The sequence below is a fragment of the Triticum dicoccoides genome, chromosome 2A, assembly GCF_002162155.2.
Source record: "Triticum dicoccoides isolate Atlit2015 ecotype Zavitan chromosome 2A, WEW_v2.0, whole genome shotgun sequence".
NCBI lineage: Eukaryota > Viridiplantae > Streptophyta > Magnoliopsida > Poales > Poaceae > Triticum > Triticum dicoccoides.
The window spans coordinates 581,732,208-581,752,066 of NC_041382.1; the positions used below are offsets into that span (position 1 = coordinate 581,732,208).

The window sequence follows — 19,859 nt, forward strand, 5'->3', positions numbered from 1 at the left end:
ACTTTGTGTGCTACCAAACGTCACAACGTAACTGGGTGATTATAAAGGAGCTCTACAGGTGTCTCCAAAGGTGAATGTTGGGTTGGCGTATTTCGAGATTAGGATTTGTCACTCTGATTGTTGGAGAGGTATCTCTGGGCCCTCTCGGTAATGCACATCACATAAGCCTTGCAAGCATTACAACTAATAAGTTAGTTGCAAGATGATGTATTATGAAACGAGTAAAGAGACTTGCCGATAACGAGATTGAAATAGGTATTAAGATACCGACGATCGAATCTCGGGCAAGTAACATACCGATGACAGAGGGAACAACGTATGTTGTTATGCGGTCTGACCGATAAAGATCTTCGTAAAATATGTGGGAGCCAATATGAGCATCCAGGTTCCGCTATTGGTTATTGACCGGAGACGTGTCTCGGTCATGTCTACATTATTCTCGAACCCGTAGGGTCCGCACGCTTAAGGTTTCGATGACAGTTATATTATGAGTTTATGAGTTTTGATGTACCGAAGGAATTCAGAGTCCCGGATGATATCGGAGACATGACGAGGAGTCTTGAAATGGTCGAGACATAAAAATCGATATATTGGACGACTATATTCGGACATCGGAAAGGTTCCGAGTGATTCGGGTATTTTCGGAGGTACCGGGGAGTTACCGGAATACGAGGAAGAAGCAATGGGCCTTAATGGGCCTTAGTGGAAAGGACCAGGAGGTGGTGCGCGCCCCTCCCAAGCCCAGTCCGAATTGGACAAGGGGTTTGGGGCGCGGCCCCTCTCTCCCTTCCTTCCCCTCTTCCCCCCTTTCCCCCCTTCTCCTAGTTGGACTAGGAAAGGAGGAAACCTACTCCAACTAGGAGTAGGAATCCTACTCCCTGGCGCGCCCCTCCTAGGGCCGGCCTCCTCCCCTTGATCCTTTATACGGGGGCAGGGGGCACCCCTAGACACACAAGTTGATCCACGTGATCATATTCTTAGCCATGTGCGGTGCCCCCTTCCACCATAATCCTCGATAATATTGTAGCGGTGCTTAGGCGAAGCCTTGCGACGGTAGAACATCAAGATCGTCACCACGCCGTCGTGCTGACGGAACTCTTCCCCGACACTTTGCTGGATCGGAGTCCGGGGATCGTCATCGAGCTGAACGTGTGCTAAAACTCGGAGGTGCTGTAGTTTCGGTGCTTGATCAGTCAGGCCGTGAAGACGTACGACTACATCAACCGCATTGTGCTAATGCTTCCGCTGTCGGTCTACAAGGGTACGTAGATCACACTCTCCCCTCTCGTTGCTATGCATCACCATGATCTTGCGTGTGCGTAGGAATTTTTTTGAAATTACTACGTTCCCCAACAGTGGCATCCGAGCCTAGGTTTTATGTGTTGATGTTATATGCACGAGTAGAACAAAAGTGAGTTGTGGGCGATATAAGTCATACTTCTTACCAGCATGTCATACTTTGGTTCGGCGGTATTGTTGGACGAAGCGGCCCGGACCGACATTACGCGTACGCTTACGCGAGACCGGTTCTCCCGACGTGCTTTGCACAAAGGTGGCTAGCGGGTGACAGTTTCTCCAACTTTAGTTGAACCGAGTGTGGCTACGCCCGGTCCTTGCGAAGGTTAAAACAGCAGCAACTTGACAAACTATCGTTGTGGTTTTGATGCGTAAGTAAGATTGGTTCTTGCTTAAGCCCGTAGCAGCCACGTAAAACTTGCAACAACAAAGTAGAGGACGTCTAACTTGTTTTTGCAGGGCATGTTGTGATGTGATATGGTCAAGACATGATGCTAAATTTTACTGTATGAGATGATCATGTTTTGTAACCAAGTTATCGGCAACTGGCAGGAGCCATATGGTTGTCGCTTTATTGTATGCAATGCAATTGCGCTGTAATGCTTTACTAAATCACTAAGCGGTATCGATAGTCCTGGAAGCATAAGATTGGCAAGACGACAACGATGCTACGATGGTGATCAAGGTGTCGCGCCGGTGACGATGGTGATCACGATGGTGCTTCAAAGATGGTGATCACAAGCACAAGATGATGATGGCCATATCATATCACTTATATTGATTGCATGTGATGTTTATCTTTTATGCATCTTATCTTGCTTTGATTGACGGTAGCATTTTAAGATGATCTCTCACTAATTATCAAGAAGTGTTCTCCCTGAGTATGCACCGTTGCGAAAGTTCTTCGTGCTGAGACACCACCTGATGATCGGGTGTGATAGGCTCTACGTTCAAATACAACGGGTGCAAAACAGTTGCACACGCGGAATACTCAGGTTATACTTGACGAGCCAAGCATATACAGATATGGCCTCGGAACACGGAGACCGAAAGGTCGAGCGTGAATCATATAGTAGATATGATCAACATAGTGATGTTCACCATTGAAACTACTCCATCTCACGTGATGATCGGACATGGTTTAGTTGATTTGGATCACATGATCACTTAGAAGATTAGAGGGATGTCTTTCTAAGTGGGAGTTCTTAAGTAATATGATTAATTGAACTTTAAATTTATCATGAACTTAGTCCTGGTAGTATTTTGCAAATTATGTTGTAGATCAATAGCTCGCGTTGTTGCTTCCCTGTGTTTATTTTGATATGTTCCTAGAGAAAATTGTGTTGAAAGATGTTAGTAGCAATGATGCGGATTGGATCTGTGATCTGAGGTTTATCCTCATTGCTGCACAAAAGAATTATGTCCTTGATGCATCGCTAGGTGACAGACCTATTGCAGGAGCAGATGCAGACATTATGAACGTTTGGCTAGCTCAATATGATGACTACTTGATAGTTTAGTGCACCATGCTTAATGGCTTAGAATCGGGACTTCAAAGATGTTTTGAACGTCATGGACCATATGAGATGTTCCAGGAGTTGAAGTTAATATTTCAAGCAAATACCCGAGTTGAGAGATATGAAGTCTCCAACAAGTTCTATAGCTAAAAGATGGAGGAGAATCGCTCAACTAGTGAGCATGTGCTCAGATTATCTGGGTACTACAATCGCTTGAATCAAGTGGGAGTTAATCTTCCAGATAAGATAGTGATTGACAGAATTCTCTAGTCACCATCACCAAGTTAGTAGAACTTCGTGATGAACTATAATATGCAAGGGATAACAGAAACGATTCCCAAGCTCTTCGTAATGCTGAAATTGACGAAGGTAGAAATCGAGAAAAATATCAAGTGTTGATGGTAGACAAGACCACTAGTTTCAAGAAAAGGGCAGAGGGAAGAAGGGAACTTCAAGAAGAACAGCAAGCAAGTTGCTGCTCAAGTGAAGAAGCCCAAGTCTGGTCCTAAGCCTGAGACTAAGTGCTTCTACTGCAAAGGGACTGGTCACTGGAAGCGGAACTACCCCAAGTGATTGGCGGATAAGAAGGATGGCAAAGTGAACATAAGTATATTTGATATACATGTTATTGATGTGTACTTTACTAGTGTTTATAGCAACCCCTCAGTATTTGATAGTAGTTCAGTTGCTAAGATTAGTAACTCGAAACGGGAGTTGCAGAATAAACAGAGACTAGTTAAGGGTGAAGTGACGATGTGTGTTGGAAGTGGTTCCAAGATTGATATGATCATCATCGCACATTCCCTATAATTTTGGGATTAGTGTTGAACCTAAATAAGTGTTATTTGGTGTTTGCATTGAGCATGAATATGATTTGATCATGTTTATACGGTTATTCATTTAAGTAAGAGAATAAATTGTTGTTCTGTTTACATAAATAAAACCTTATATGGTTACACACCCAATGAAAATAGTTCGTTGGATCTCGATCGTAGTGATACACATAATCATAATATTGAAACCAAAAGATGCAAAAGTAATAATGATAGTGCAACTTATTTGTGGCACTGCCGTTTAGGTCATATTGGTGTAAAGCGCATGAAGAAACTCCATGCTGATGGGCTTTTGGAATCACTTGATTATGAATCAATTGATGCTTGCGAACCATGCCTCATGGGCAAGATGACTAAGACTCTGTTCTTCGGAACAATGGAGCAAGCAACAGATTTGTTGGAAATCATACATACTGATGTATGTGGTCCGATGAATATTGAGGCTCGCGACAGGTATCATTATTTTCTGATCTTCATAGATGATTTGAGCAGATATGTGTATATCTACTTGATGAAACATAAGTCTGAAACATTTGAAAAGTTCAAATAATTCCAGGGTGAAGTGGAAAATCATCGTGAAAAGAAAAAAAAAGTTTCTACGATCTGATCGCGGAGACAAATATTTGAGTTACGAGTTTGGTCTTCAGTTAAAACATTGTGGAATAGTTTCACAAACTCATGCCACCTGGAACACCACAGCATAATGGTGTGTCCGATCATCATAACCGTACTTTATTGGATATAGTGCAATCTATGATGTCTCTTACCAATCTACCACTATCGTTTTGGGGTTATGCATTAGAGACAGCTGCATTCACGTTAAAAAGGGCACCATCTAAATCCGTTGAGATGACACAATCTGAATTATGGTTTGGCAAGAAACCAAAGTTGTCGTTTCTTAAAGTTTTGGGTTGTGATGCTTATGTGAAAAGGTTTCATCCTGATAAGCTCAAACCCAAATCGGAGAAATATTTCTTCATAGGATACCCAAAGAAGACTGTTGGGTACACCTTCTATCACAGATCCAAAGGCAAGACATTCCTTGCTAAGAATGGATCCTTTCAAGAGAAGGAGTTTCTCTCGAAAGAAGTGAGTGGGAGGAAAGTAGAAAACTTGATAAGCTAATTGTACCTTCTCCCTTATTGGAAAGTAGTTCATCACATAAATCTGTTCTTGTGACTACTACACCAATTAGTGAGGAAGCTAATGATGATGATCATGTAACTTCAGATCAAGTTACTACCGAATCTCATAGGTAAACCAGAGTGAGATCTGCACCAGAGTGGTACGGTAATCCTGTTCTGGAAGTCATGTTACCAGACCATGACGAACTTGCGAACTATGTGGAAGCGATGATGAGCCCAGATTCCGCGAAATGGTTTGAGGCCATGAAATATGAGATATGATCCATGTATGAGAACAAAGTATGGACTTTGATGGATTTGCCCGATGATTGGCAAGCCATAGAAAATAAATGGATCTTCAAGAGGAAGACGGACGCTGATAGTAGTGTTACTATCTACAAAGCTAGACTTGTCAAAAAGGTTTTTTGACAAAGTTCAAGGTGTTGACTACGATGAAAGTTTCTCACTCGTAGCGATGCTTAAGTCTGTCCAAATCATGTTAGCAATTGCCGCATTTTTATGAAATCTGGCAAATGGATAAACAAAACTGCATTCCTTAATGGATTTATTAAAGAAGAGTTGTATATGATACAACCAGAAGGTTTTGTCAATCCTAAAGGTGCTAACAAAATGTGCAAGCTCCAGCGATCCATCTATGGACTGGTGCAAGCATCTCGGAGTTGGAATATGCGCTTTGATGAGATGATCAAAGCATATAGTTTTATACAGACTTGCGGTGAAGCCTGTATTTACAAGAAAGTGAGTGGGAGCACTACAACATTTCTGATAAGTATATATGAATGACATATTGTTGATCGGAAATAATGTAGAATTATTCTGCAAAGCATAAAGGAGTGTTTTGAAAGAAGTTTTTCAAAGAAAGACCTCGGTGAAGCTGCTTACATATTAAGCATCAAGATCTATAGAGATAGATCAAGATGCTTGATAAGTTTTTTTTTCAATGAGTACATACCTTGACAATATTTTGAAGTAGTTCAAAAATTGGAACAGTCAAAGAAAGAGTTCTTGGCTGTGTTACAAGGTGTGAAATTGAGTAAGACTCAAAGCCCGACCACGGCAGAAGATAGAAAGAGAATGAAAGTCATTCCCTATGCCTCAGCCATAGGTTCTATAAAGTATGCCATGCTGTGTACCAGATCTATTGTATACCCTACACTGTGTTAAGCAAGGGAGTACAATAGTGATCTAAGAGTAGATCACTGGACAGCGGTCAAAATTATCCTTAGTGGAATAAGGAAATATTTCTCAATTATGGAGGTGACAAAAAGGTTCCTCGTAAAAAGTTACGTCGATGCAAGTTTTGACACAGATCTGGATGACTCTAAGTCTCGATCTAGATACATATTGAAAGTGGGAGCAATTAGCTAGAGTAGCTCCGTGCAGAGCATTGTAGACATAGAATTCGCAAAATACTTACGGATCTGTATGTGACAGACCCGTTGACTAAAATTATCTCACAAGCAAAACATGATCACACCTTAGTACTCTTTGGGTGTTAATCACATAAACGATGTGAACTAGATTACTGACTCTAGTAAACCCTTTGGGTATAGGTCACATGACAATGTGAACTATGGGTGTTAATCACATGGTGATGTGAACTATTAGTGTTGAATCACATGGCGATGTGAACTAGATTATTGACTCTAGTGCAAGTGGGAGACTAAAGGAAATATGCCCTAGAGGCAATAATAAAGTTATGATTTATTTCTTTATATCATGATAAATGTTTATTATTCATGCTAGAATTGTATTAACCGGAAACATAATACATGTGTGAATACATAGACAAATAGAGTGTCACTAGTATGCCTCTACTAGACTAGCTCATTAATCGAAGATGGTTATGTTTCCTAACCATGAATAAAAGAGTTGTTATTTGATTAACGGGATCACATCATTAGAAGAATGATGTGATTGACTTGACCCATTCCGTTAGCTTAGCACTCGATCGTTTAGTAAGTTGCTATTGCTTTCTTCATGACTTATACATGTTCCTATGACTATGAGATTATGCAACTCCCGTTTACCGGAGGAACACTTTGTGTGCTACCAAACGTCACAACGTAACTGGGTGGTTATAAAGGAGCTCTACAGGTGTCTCCAAAGGTGAATGTTGGATTGGCGTATTTCGAGATTAGGATTTGTCACTCCGATTGTCGGAGAGGTATCTCTAGGCCCTCTCGGTAATGCACATCACATAAGCCTTGCAAGCATTACAACTAATAAGTTAGTTGCAAGATGATGTATTATGAAACGAGTAAAGAGACTTGCCAATAACGAGATTGAACTAGGTATTAAGATACCGACGATCGAATCTCGGGCAAGTAACATACCGATGACAAAGGGAACAACGTATGTTGTTATGCGGTCTGACCGATAAAGATCTTCGTAAAATATGTGGGAGCCAATATGAGCATCTAGGTTCCGCTATTGGTTATTGACCGGAGACGTGTCTCGGTCATGTCTACATTGTTCTCGAACCCGTAGGGTCCGCACGCTTAAGGTTTCGATGACAGTTATATTATGAGTTTATGAGTTTTGATGTACCGAAGGAGTTCGGAGTCCTGGATGAGATCGGGGACATGACAAGGAGTCTTGAAATGGTCGAGACATAAAAATCGATATATTGGACGACTATATTCGGACATCGGAAAGGTTCCGAGTGATTCGGGTATTTTCGGAGGTACCGGGGAGTTACGGGAATACGAGGAAGAAGCAATGGGCCTTAATGGGCCTTAGTGGAAAGGACCAGGAGGTGGCGCGCGCCCCTCCCAAGCCCAGTCCGAATTGGACAAGGGGTTTGGGGCGCGGCCCCTCTCTCCCTTCCTTCCCCTCTTCCCCCCTTTCCCCCCTTCTCCTAGTTGGACTAGGAAAGGAGGAAACCTACTCCAACTAGGAGTAGGAATCCTACTCCCTGGCGCGCCCCTCCTAGGGCCGGCCTCCTCCCCTTGATCCTTTATATATGGGGGCAGGGGGCACCCCTAGACACACAAGTTGATCCACGTGATCATATTCTTAGTCGTGTGCAGTGCCCCCTTCCACCATAATCCTCGATAATATTGTGGCGGTGCTTAGGCGAAGTTCTGCGATGGTGGAACATCAAGATCGTCACCACGCCGTCGTGCTGACGGAACTCTTCCCCGACACTTTGCTGGATCGGAGTTCGGGGATCGTCATCGAGCTGAACGTGTGCTAAAACTCGGAGGTGCCGTAATTTCGGTGCTTGATCGGTCGGGCCGTGAAGACGTACGACTACATCAACCGCATTGTGCTAACGCTTCCGCTGTCGGTCTACAAGGGTACGTAGATCACACTCTCCCCTCTCGTTGCTATGCATCACCATGATCTTGCGTGTGCGTAGGAAATTTTTTGAAATTACTACGTTCCCCAATAGTAATACCCTACTCCAGTGTGGTGGTGAATTGCCTCTTGGGCTGAGGATGAATAGTACAAGGGGGAAGAACAGCCTCCTGAGGTGGGTTGTACTTGTGCTAGGTAAGTCTATGGATGGGTTGGATCCTCCGCTAGCTATGGTGGCTAATCCTATTTATAGAGGCCCTGGTCCCCTCCCCAAATATTGAGCGGGAAGGGAGCCAACAACGGCCAATTCAAAAGGGGACAGCTAGTACAACTTATCCTGACAAAAGCAGTCTTCGCCTGCAAAAGGCTCTGGTGGTGACGCCGTCTTGGGCTCCATGGTGACCTCCGTCTTGCCGCCCTGCTGGTCTTGGTATCGTTGCACTGATATGGAAACCTTTGCTCGATGCCTCGGTACTCCACGCCTGCGCTTGTTTCCTTAGCACCAAAAAGGAAACAAGGACACTATGCGTGCTGGCACCCGCCTGGCCTTGGTCGTCATGGCTCACATCACTGGAACCTCGCGAGGTTTGCCTTGCCTTGAATTCTCCACCCCTCGCGAGCCAGCCTGGTGAGGCCGCTCCTGAGGAGGCCTTGTGCCGTCCATCTCGCGAGGCTTGGCCCCTCGCGAGGGTCATGAATGCTTGTTGGTGAAGATGGGCTGCACAGGCCCGCTCGCAGAGCCACACCATTGGCTGCAGACAGTCAAGTCTGGGGACCCCCGTTCTCAGAACGCCGACACATACCCTCCTATACTACTCATAGATTCATCAAAATAAGCAAACGACACATAGAAAACAGAATCTGTCAAAAACAGAACAGTCTTTAGTAATCTGGATCAAACATATACTTCTGGAACCCCAAAAATTCTAAAATAAATTGCTAGACGTGAGGAATTTATCTATTAATCATCTGCAAAACGAATCAACTAAGTAGCACTCTCCAGTAAAACATAGCAGCAAATCTCGTGAGCGCTAAAGTTTCTGTTTTTTACAGCAAGATTGCAAAGACTTTCCCCAAGTCTTCCCAAAGGTTCTACTTGGCACAACCACTAATTAAAACATAAAAACTCAATCATAATAGAGGCTAGATAAATTATTTATTACTAAACAGGAACAAAAATAAAATTGTGTTGCCTCCCAACAAGCGCTATCGTTTGACGCCCCTAGCTAGGCATGATGATTTCAATGATGCTCACATAAAAGATAAAGAATTGAAACATAAAGAAAGCACCATGAAGAATATGACTAGCACATTTAAGTCTAACCCACTTCCTATGCATAGGGATTTTGTGAGCAAAAAACTTGTGGGAACAAGAATCAACTTGCATAGAAAGGTAAAATAAGGATAACTTTAAGATTTTCAACACATAGAGAGGAAAGTCGATATTATTGCAACTCCTACAAGCATATATTCCTTGCTCATAATAATATTCAGTAGCATCATGAATAAATTCAACAATATAACTCTTTTCATGATCTACAAGTATGCAAAGTTGACACTCTTTCAAAATAGTGGGATTAACATTAACTAAAGTCATGACCTCTCCAAACCCATTTTCATAATTATCACAATAAGATTCAACACCCTCCAAAATAGTGGGATCATTACTTCCTAAAATTGACACTCTTCCAAACCCACTTTCATCAATATAATCATCATAAATAGGTGGCATGCTATCATCAAAATAAATTTGCTCATCAAAACTTGGGGGGCAAAAAATATCATCTTCATCAAACATAGCATCCCCAAGCTTGTGGCTTTGCATATCATTAGCACCATAGATATTCAAGGAATTCATACTAACAACATTGCAATCATGCTCATCATACAAAGATTTAGTACCAAACATTCTAATGCATTCTTCTTCTAACACTTGGCATAATTACGGAATCCTTATTTTCATGAAAGATATTAAAAAGATGAAGCATATGATGTACCCTCAATTACATTTTTTAATTTTCTTTTATAGACTAAACTAGTGATAAAACAAGAAACAAAAAGATTCGATTGCAGGATCTAAAGATATACCTTCAAGCGCTAACCTCCCCGGCAACGACGCCAGAAAAGAGCTTGATGTCTACTACACAACCTTCTTCTTGTAGACGTTGTTGGGCCTCCAAGTGCAGAGGTTTGTAGGGCAGTAGCAAATTTCCCTCAAGTGGATGACCTAAGGTTTATCAATCCGTGGAAGGCGTAGGATGAAGATGGTCTCTCTCAAACAACCCTACAACCAAATAACAAAGAGTCTCTTGTGTCCCCAACACACCCAATACAATGGTAAATTGTATAGGTGCACTAGTTCGGCGAAGAGATGGTGATACAAGTGCAATATGGATGGTAGATATAGGTTTTTGTAATCTGAAAATATAAAAACAGCAAGGTAACTAATGATAAAAGTGAGAACAAAACGATATTGCAATGCGTTGAAACAAGGCCTGGGGTTCATACTTTCACTAGTGCAAGTTCTCTCAACAATAATAACATAATTGGATCATATAACTATCCCTCAACATGCAACAAAGAGTCACTCCAAAGTCACTAATAGTGGAGAACAATGAAGAGATTATTGTAGGGTATGGAACCACCTCAAAGTTATTCTTTCCGATCAATCCGTTGGGTTATTCCTATAAGTGTCACAAACAGCCCTAGAGTTCGTAGTAAAATAACACCTTAAGATGCAAATCAACCAAAACCCTAATGTCACCTAGATACTCCAATGTCACCTCAAGTATCCGTGGGTATGATTGTATGATATGCATCACACAATCTCAGATTCATCTATTCAACCAACACAAAGAATTTCAAAGATTGCCCCAAAGTTTCTACCGGAGAGTCAAGATGAAAACATGTGCCAACCCCTATGCATAAGTTCACGAGGTCACGGAACTCGTAAGTTGATCACCAAAACATACATCAGGTGGATCACATGATATCCCATTGTCACCACAGATAAGCATATGCAAGACATACATCAAGTGTTCTCAAATCCTTAAAGACTCAATATGATAAAATAACTTCAAAGGGAAAACACAATCCATTACAAGAGAGTAGAGGGGGAGAAACATCATAAGATCCAACTATAATAGCAAAGCTCGCGATACATCAAGATCGTGCCAACTCAAGAACACGAGAGAGAGAGAGAGAGAGAGAGAGAGAGAGAGAGAGAGAGATCAAACACAAAGCTACTGGTACATACCCTTAGCCCCGAGGGTGAACTACTCCCTCCTCGTCATGGAGAGCACCGGGATGATGAAGATGGCCACCAGAGAGGGATTCCCCCCTCCGGCAGGGTGTCGTAACGGGTCTATATTGGTTTTCGGTGGCTTCTGGCGGCGGAACTCTCGATCTCGGTTATTTTCTGGAGGTTTCTGTATTTATAGAAATTTTTGGCGTATGTCTCATGTCAAGAAGGTGCCCGAGTCGTCCACGACGTAGGCCCACGCGCCCGGGGGGTGGGCGCGCCCCCCACCCTTGTGGACGGCCCGGGACTCTTCTGGCCCAACTCTTTTACTCCGGGGTCTTCTTTTGGTCCATAAAAAATCGTCAAAAATTGGCACGTCAATTGGACTCCATTTGGTATTCCTTTTCTGTAAAACTCAAAAACAAGGAAAAAACGGAAACTGGCACTGGGCTCCGGGTTAATAGGTTAGTCCCAAAAATCATATAATATAGCATATAAATGCATATAAAACATTCTAGATGGATAATATAATAGCATGGAACAATCAAAAATTATAGATACATTGGAGATGTGCCTTGCCATGGCATCGACGACTCGCCGGGCTCCCTCGCGCGCCCGGACCACCCGGGCGGCCCCTCGCCCTGGCCAGCATGGTGGTGGTGGCGGCGCTGTCGACGAAGCCACCTCTGCCTGCCCGAGCGCGTGTGTCGGGGATGACGCCTCGTGGCCGAACGCGCACGTCGCGTTCCCGTCATCGGCACCGGGACGGAACAGGACGAGAACCTCCGTCGCCTCCGCCGCCCTCCTCCAACGGCGGTGCCCGCGACTTCCCGGTCGGCTACGGGCGTGGCCGCCGGCACCAAGGCGGACGTGCAGCGGGACAAGCTGCAGGGCGCGCGCGTGCGCGACGAGCAGGCGGGCGGGCGCGGTGCGGCCGTGGGCGGGACGGCGAGGGTGTGCGCGTGCGCGGCGTGCAGGCGGGCGGGCGCGGCACAGCTGTGGGCGGGACGGCGAGGGTGTGCGCGTGCGCGGCGTGCAGGCGGGCGGGCGCGGGAGGCGAGGGTGCGTGCGTGTGCGGCGAGGGCTCGCGAAGCTGTCTGACTCGGGGCGCAGGGCCACTCAGGGGCACGCCAAGTACCCCGACGGCCATGGCTTCTGGACCCGGCGCAGGGCGCGTGCGTCACGCAGGAGGACGCCATCGTCCTCGCGCGGTGCCTCGGCGACACCGTCGTCGGGAAGGAGCAGGAGACGGTGGAGGACGCCATGGTGATGTTTCCATTGATGCGGGAGGTCAAGAAGGGCGCGGCCGTGGCCTAGATGGCGCAGCGCGGGCGGGACGGGGGACGCAACGGCTGGAGAATATTTCGATCCCAGTGCAAAATTATCACCTGCGCAATCTCAGGAAGCTGAAAAAATGTCTCCTGGAAACGCAATGGCTGGAGATGCTCTAACTAAGGATGGCAATTTTATCCATGGACATGGATACCCATGGATATCCAACCCGAATGGATAGGGTTTGGATATGCTTTTGCGCCCATGGGCAGCGCCCAAACCCGACCCGATTACTCGTGGATAGGACATGGACATAATCTTGTACCCATGGATATATCCAAACCCGACCCGATCGTCTGACTTAACGAGCAATATTCTGCAACACCTACCCCATATTCACATGTCCCACTATAATTTTATCATTTATCTAAAACATCCAAAAGAAATTACACAATCCCTACCGTAACATACTCCAACACATCTTCTCATCCTATTATCTACACTAATTAAATGACTTGTTGTTGAGAATCGGTGCCATCTCCTTGAGTTACTCCTCTCATAGCCCTAGAGGTGGCCGCCGCTGCCAGCCGCTACCCCCACGTAAGGTGGATCGCTGCAGCAGCCACTATTGGCCTGCGACAACCCAGCTCCATATCTCCTTGACCCCTCCGTCTTTGCTTTTCCACACACGCATTGATGCATGGCCGCAACAGTGGGACAACACAAGGGCTATGACTGCATGGCGGGGAGTGAGCACGCCAATGCAGAGTGCACATTGTGCAATGAATTATGTCTTATGTATAGGTCTTGAGAGGACCCGATGGATATCCAATGGGTATGGATATCCATCGGATTTGGACATGGTCATAATTTTTCGCCCATGGATATTTCATGGATGGGCTGGGACTGCCTTCATGAATATGCATATAGATTTGATATTGTTCAACCCGATCCAAACCCGACCCATTGCCATCCTTAGCTCTAACGTTTCATTCGCTCCGGAGGTGCCTTCCCGGGAATGTTTGCCAGCTATTGCCGTATAGAGGAGTACCAAAGAAAAGCTGGGCCCCACTATTATTTACATCTCAAAAATTACACTAGGCCATAATATACCAACACTATACAAGTATAGTATTTAAACGCATTAGCATGTGGCCTGAGAAAAAGAAGACATTGCGCAATCACGTCTGCGTATGTAGTATGAAGATAAAGTTCCGTCTCCGAGAAAGTTGGCAATAATAATTAAGAACTTCCGAATTCTGATCAATACCGCGTTTGGTATGAATGAATCCGATTATAAATAAACAAATTATTAAATATGAAGAAACAAAACGTGGATCCGTGTCATCAACTCCACACCCGAAACCATTTTAAAAGATGAACTCCACACCCAAAAAGTGACAAAACGCCGCCAAACACCCAACAGCTCCGTTCCCTTTCCGCACCCAGACTGGTGGCGCACGAAGCCCCTACGTGGCCCGATCGCGGTCGTCGGCTCAGCCCGGCTCAACCACTGCCGGTGGTTTCCCACCGTCGGCGTCCCCTCAGATCACCTCGCTGACTGAGATCCTCCTCCCCGGAGTCAAATCCTCATCAGCCTCGACGCATCAACGGCGGCGATTAGCTAATGATTTCCGTCCGTCCAGAACGACGCGGCCCGCTCCCAATGATCATCCCGTCCCATTGTTCCCGTTGTTCCCGTTGCCCGTGAGTTGACGATAGCTGTGCACGCACTGTGCTACACGTCGTCGTCGGCTACCTTTGTCCACGACACTATATAGCTGTCGCTGAGCTCGAGACTTCCTCTCATTCTCTTTCTACATCGCCCGGTCCGAGATCCATCTGCTCCGTTTCTTGGGCTTCTCGGTGCTCTGGTGCTCTGCTACGCGTCCCGTTGCCCTTGTCGACCAGGAGAATTCGGAGGCTTCGCGAGGGTACTAGCTAGCTGGAGTTTGGAAGCGATCAAAATGACGATCTGCGCGGGCTTCGATTCCTACCGGGCGTCGCCGGCGGACATGCGGGTCGTGACGTCGGACGGGCAGAGCATCGCCGCGCATTCCTACATTCTTGTAAGCCACTTTGCCGCTTATATTAGATTTATGCGGCGGATCTTGCTTTTTTGAGTGTTCTTGAATCGTTGGCTAATTCCAAATCGGGCGGCGATATGCAGGCCTCGGCGTCGCCGGTGCTGGAGCGGATGATCGACAGGGCGCAGCGCGGGTGGGGCGCCGAGTGCACCATCCCCGTCCTCGGCGTCTCCTTCGACGCCGTCCACGCCTTCATCCACTTCCTCTACTCCTCCAAGTCCAAGGTGGTGCCCGCGGAGGAGGAGGCGGTGGGCGCGAACTGGACGCAGCTGCTGGCGCTGGCGCACGCGTACCGGGTGGGGTGGCTGAAGCGGGCGGCGGAGGCGGCCGTGTCGGCGCGCCTGACGCCGGAGCGCGCCGTGGACATGCTGAAGCTGGCGAGGCTCTGCGACGCGCCGCGGCTGTACATGCGGTGCGCGCGCCTCGCGGCCAAGGAGTTCGCGGCCGTGGAGCAGTCCGACGGGTGGCGCTTCGCGCGGCGCCACGACGCCGCGCTGGAGCTCGAGCTCCTCACGCTCCTCGAGGACGCCGACCAGCGGAACGAGCGTTGGGCGCGCGAGAGGGCCGCGCAGGAGGCGTGCCGGCAGCTCGGTCAGGCCATGGCCTCCCTCGAGCACATCTTCCCCGGCGAGTCCGGCGCCAAGGCCGCCTGCGCGGACGCGGACGCGCCGTGCGCGAGGGCGGGGTGCACGTGCCGGGGCCTGCAGGTGCTGATGCGGCACTTCGCGACGTGCGCGAGAAAGATGGCGCCCGGCGGGTGCGCGCGGTGCAAGCGCATGCTGCAGCTGTTCCGGCTCCACGCCTCCGTCTGCGACCGGCCGGACCGGGCCTGCCGTGTGCCGCTTTGCAGGTGAGAAAACGCATTTTGGTCTAGAAAAACACACATTCTATCGAAGGAAACGTGGCCCTTTTGGCAAACGCACGGTAGATCGATAAACCAGGGACCAGGCTGGCGAGATCGGTGCCCGGCGCGCTTTCCGCGAAAGGAAATCGGTTCGTACTTCATCGCAATATACAAGGAAATTGGACGTACTAGCTAGCTTTCGTCCTCTTGCATGAAAGCGACTTGGACGGCCATGGGAACGCCGCCAATAGAACCCCATGCAAACGCACATGACGGATCTGACGCATGCCTAATAGCTGTTTTTTTACGTCTGGTGTTGGTGAGGTGATGTCAGAAGACTGTAAACTAACGTGCGTTGTGTAATTTTTGCAGCCATTTCAAGGCGAAATCGCAGATGGGGAAAGCGGACAAGACATGGCGGCTTCTGGTGAAGAAGGTGACGAGGGCCAAGGTGATGTCCTCCATGGCCGAGAGGAAGGTGGTGCCGGAGGTCGTGGCCGAGTCATGGGCGAGGTACAACCGTAGAGGAGCCAAGTTGAGATGAGAAGAGTCATTTCCCTCGTCTTGGTCGTGTAGTTTAACCCTCCTCGTTAGCAACGAGGTGTTGTGAGCTCAGGTTGTACTATCTATCATATCTAGTAGTTCTAGCTAGCGATAGTCTACTTAGCACATGTCACTTATGACTTGCGAAGACGGTTAAACTTTTTCCCTTTTTACGATGGTTAAACTATAGTGCTTACCGTACCGCGCATCCATGCTTCGTCTGAGAGACAGACACACGTGCTTCTCTACCTCGAAAGTCGAAAGCACTACCCTAAAAAAAAAAGTCGAAAGCACACCCATGGATGCTGCTCTGTTCCAGTCGCATGCGCCACGGTTACCATGCGTCGGAACTGGTCCAGTACGATCCGCCGACATGCCCGGCCCCACGGCGCAGTGAGTGCGGCCAGCGATTCTTCGGCTCACCCAACAGGCAAGTCACCAGAATATGCTTGCTGATATTCTTTCTTAGCAGTGAGCGAGTTTAATGCAACGTGACTCCTACTCGCCGCTACTCTTCGTCTGGTCCATGCATCCAAAATATGCTCGTCTCGGTCTCGGCCTAGGACTACCTGCTGCTGCTGCTTGTAACCGTGCCATTGCCGCAGCTTGTACAAGGTTTGGCCGATCTAATGAGACCTCCCGTTATGAAGAGTAGAGGGAGCCAACTGGAGTCCCAGAATACACATACATGTCAGATAGACAGCTCCACGTACCGTCCGGGTCCGTTTCTCCCGGCCAGATCCGGAGAATCACCGTGCGCGGATCCGCCGAGGTGCGTGCGTGTCTACTACAACAATGTTTGCCCGGCTCTGTCGAGGGAGGGGCGATAACAGCGGCGCGCCTTCGGCTCGCTTCAGTGCTTGTAGTCGTCGTTAGGTGGTCTACGGTTCTGGATGTAATTTTTATTATTTCTAGTGTCCGTTGTACTACCATGATTGAAGATGAATAGATTGAAAGTTTTTCCGAAAAAAAAAAGCTTTCATCTCCTTACGCTGCCTGCTGGTGTCCACATCTACGGAAAGAACGGTGCTCCTGGCTCGCGTCCCCACATGTACTATACGTACGTGTACGGTGAACATAGTACTACATGGAACAACGCCGCACCTCGTCTAACAGACGGAGACTGGGCCAGGTTTAAGGAGCACCGCCCGCTCGCTCTGCCCTACATACAGCCACCCATACAGGAGAAAACAACAAATTGATCACCTCGGCGGGGGCGCGCACGAAAGCGAGATGCGTTCACCAGCATGACGGAGAGGTGGCACCACACCGCCATTTCGTCGCCACCTGTTCGCCTCAGCATCACGACGCTCCCTCCGATCCAATTCACACGAGAAATACAAGAGCGCACGAGACATGGCTTCAGCTTCGAAAATATCATCGACCCAAGAAGGGAACATCGCCATGCCGCTGGTAGTGTGATAGTGCACCACCCTGTCCTCTTCATCACTGCGCCAAAATCCAAGTGCTCCAACAGCGACGTACACGGTGCACCGAACGTCTGGGAGGGGTCGCGGTCGTGCCAAGGACGGCGATTTTCGCTGCAGGTAACCAACGGCCCAGTGTAGCGCGGGCGGCCCCCTGGGTCGATCGGTCAGGTGGTAACCGGTGCAGGTTGGCGCGCAGCTCTAGTTACATGCTGTGAGAGGACGACGTCTTGTTTTCGGTCGACGTCTGGGGGCTAGCTGGGGCCGCCGGCGTGCAGCGGTTGGCAACAGCAGGTCTATTGCCCGCCGTTCGTACTAATGTGACGCACCCCTAGCTTGTTCGCTCACCGTGATTTCGTGACGCGCACTGAAGCTGATATCGTACCTGGTCTGTCGACCTATTCCAATCACGCGACCGGCTATCTGCTACAGTAAAAAAGGAAATGAAATGGGCTATCAGGCTGTCATCTTCTCTACACTCACTTGCAGCTGATACCCACTTCTCTGTTGCAATTGACACCAACTAAACAAATGAAATGGAATGGAATTTCCACCAAAAAACAGTCCAACTTTACTCATCGGACACAAGAGCTCACTTTACTGCAACTGCCTACTCTCCTTACACATGCTGCCACTCCGATACATACCCAATCTCCATCAGAAAATAATGTGACGGAAGCCGTTATAAACAAACTACTACTTGACCAAGCAATGATCGATGCTAGGCACGGAGTATGTAACTAGTCAAGTGGCACAGCAATGTTCTCCTACGTACATCATTCCTAGCTTACAGGTTACAGAAGAGAGAGATTGCTGGTCAGCTTATACACATCACCGACTGCCAAGGCGAAATGGAGGCCAGAAGAACATGTTACCGCTACTTCATCAAATGGAATGGAAGGCTATCTTACGACGCGCTGCAGAACGTGGGCCGAAAGAACTGCACATAACAGGCAGCAAGGAGGCAACAAGGTCAACACAGTAGCAATTATACGAGTAAATTTGTTGGCCAAACAAAAACTATGAACTGGATGTTACCTTCAGATATGTTGAAGGACAGCTTCTGTGCAAAATTTTCTCTAGGGTTTAATGCTTTATTGGATAGTAAGATATTATCCAAGTTTTCCTTTCTGCATATCGAACATGAAGACTATGTCATTAATAGGCTCGAGTCAATATGCAATACCAAGCGAAATGGAACCCCCAAAAAACATTCTTATATATATTAAAAAAACAGTTAGCATACGGTAGTACGCCATTTATTCAAGGACCACAGTGGAAAATACTTTCAGTTTGCCGTTCACATTGAAATGCTTATCAGTATTAAAACAGAGAATCCTGCTGTTAATTGTGAGCAAAATTCCATGGTCAGTTCACGTACCGAGCCCAACAAGGAACAAATTTCCTTCTGCGCCTTGCTTCTTGTACATGTTCGTCGTAATCATCATCATCCTCATCATCAGAATCTTTATACGGAGTCATTGTGTAGGACTGGCGAGAGTTTCATTAACATCAGAGCAGAGGATTCAAAAATTAGAGTGGTTGCTGATACTAGAGTGAAACAATGAAAAGCACTACAAACTGATACTAATGTCAAACGAGAAATCGAAACAGCTCAGGTTGACAACCTATTTTTGCTTTGTCCCAACTGTGATGACGCTAAATATGTTTGTGTGTTCTAACAGTTTTGCCGCATTCTAAGAATTATTGCCCCAAATGGAGAGAAAAATATTTAGGGTGCCGTTACTCATGTCTTCCAAAGTCTTCTCTTAGCATGTTAATAACAAACTGATGAGCATGCATTATGGAGTAGAAGCCACTATCATGTGACCATTCCAAAAGAACTTCCATTAGTATATCTGTATACAAGTATATTGACTAGTAATAACTGTTTATTATTTGCAGACATGTAACATAACAGCCATGTCAATATCAAAGATGAATTAGTACCAACATATGCAGATTTACAGACGACAACATTCTGCATGATGAAGTTAAATAAAAAGGCATACCTCCTCGAAACTGTTCAGGATATTTTCCTTAGCATCAGATCCAAAACTTGCATTCCTGTCATCTACTGCAACACCTTTCTCGTCCTTACTTTCATTGGCCTTGTATCGAAGGGCATGTTCGGTAGTCTCATCAGGTTTAACTTGGTTTTTGCCTACATCAACCAAATTCTTCCTTGGCGCCATATTATCCTGCCATGATATTAATTAAATATCAAAAAAAAACCTCTGTTCGAGTATATATCACATACATTTTGAAAGCCCTACACATATCTAATATTACAAATTCCATATGATCAACCAGAGAATTTTGCCACTCAAATTACAAAAAAACATATATTT

At 46.6% G+C, this 19,859-nt stretch overlaps 2 protein-coding genes across 2 annotated transcripts in view; one reads left to right on the forward strand and one right to left on the reverse strand.

Moving 5' to 3' along the window:
* The first annotated feature begins 14,125 nt into the window (after positions 1-14,125).
* Positions 14,126-16,277, forward strand: LOC119355505 (BTB/POZ and TAZ domain-containing protein 2-like). Its single transcript, XM_037622315.1, has 3 exons — positions 14,126-14,676; positions 14,778-15,544; positions 15,911-16,277. The coding sequence occupies exons 1-3, from the start codon at positions 14,575-14,577 to the stop codon at positions 16,080-16,082; spliced, it is 1,041 nt and encodes a 346-aa protein (XP_037478212.1). The 5' UTR covers positions 14,126-14,574; the 3' UTR covers positions 16,083-16,277.
* Positions 16,278-18,045: 1,768 nt separating this feature from the next.
* Positions 18,046-19,859, reverse strand: part of LOC119357980 — a 12,620-nt gene continuing 10,806 nt past the window's right edge. Inside the window, exons 6-9 of the mRNA XM_037624727.1 lie at positions 19,521-19,709; positions 18,890-18,999; positions 18,547-18,638; positions 18,046-18,448 (exon numbers count right to left, since the gene is read on the reverse strand). Of these exons, the coding sequence (XP_037480624.1) occupies positions 18,411-18,448; positions 18,547-18,638; positions 18,890-18,999; positions 19,521-19,709 (429 nt within the window). The 3' untranslated portion in view covers positions 18,046-18,410. The remainder of the gene's footprint in view (positions 18,449-18,546; positions 18,639-18,889; positions 19,000-19,520; positions 19,710-19,859) is intronic.

What these genes read in the sequence shown, in the direction of transcription:
- LOC119355505 (XM_037622315.1), top strand. Translation starts at nt 14,575, where the DNA reads ATGACGATCTGCGCGGGCTTCGATTCCTACCGGGCGTCGCCGGCGGAC. An exon ending in CCGCGCATTCCTACATTCTT is followed by an intron (nt 14,677 to 14,777) that starts GTAAGCCACTTT and finishes GGCGATATGCAG; the next exon opens with GCCTCGGCGTCGCCGGTGCT. An exon ending in TGCCGTGTGCCGCTTTGCAG is followed by an intron (nt 15,545 to 15,910) that starts GTGAGAAAACGC and finishes TAATTTTTGCAG; the next exon opens with CCATTTCAAGGCGAAATCGC.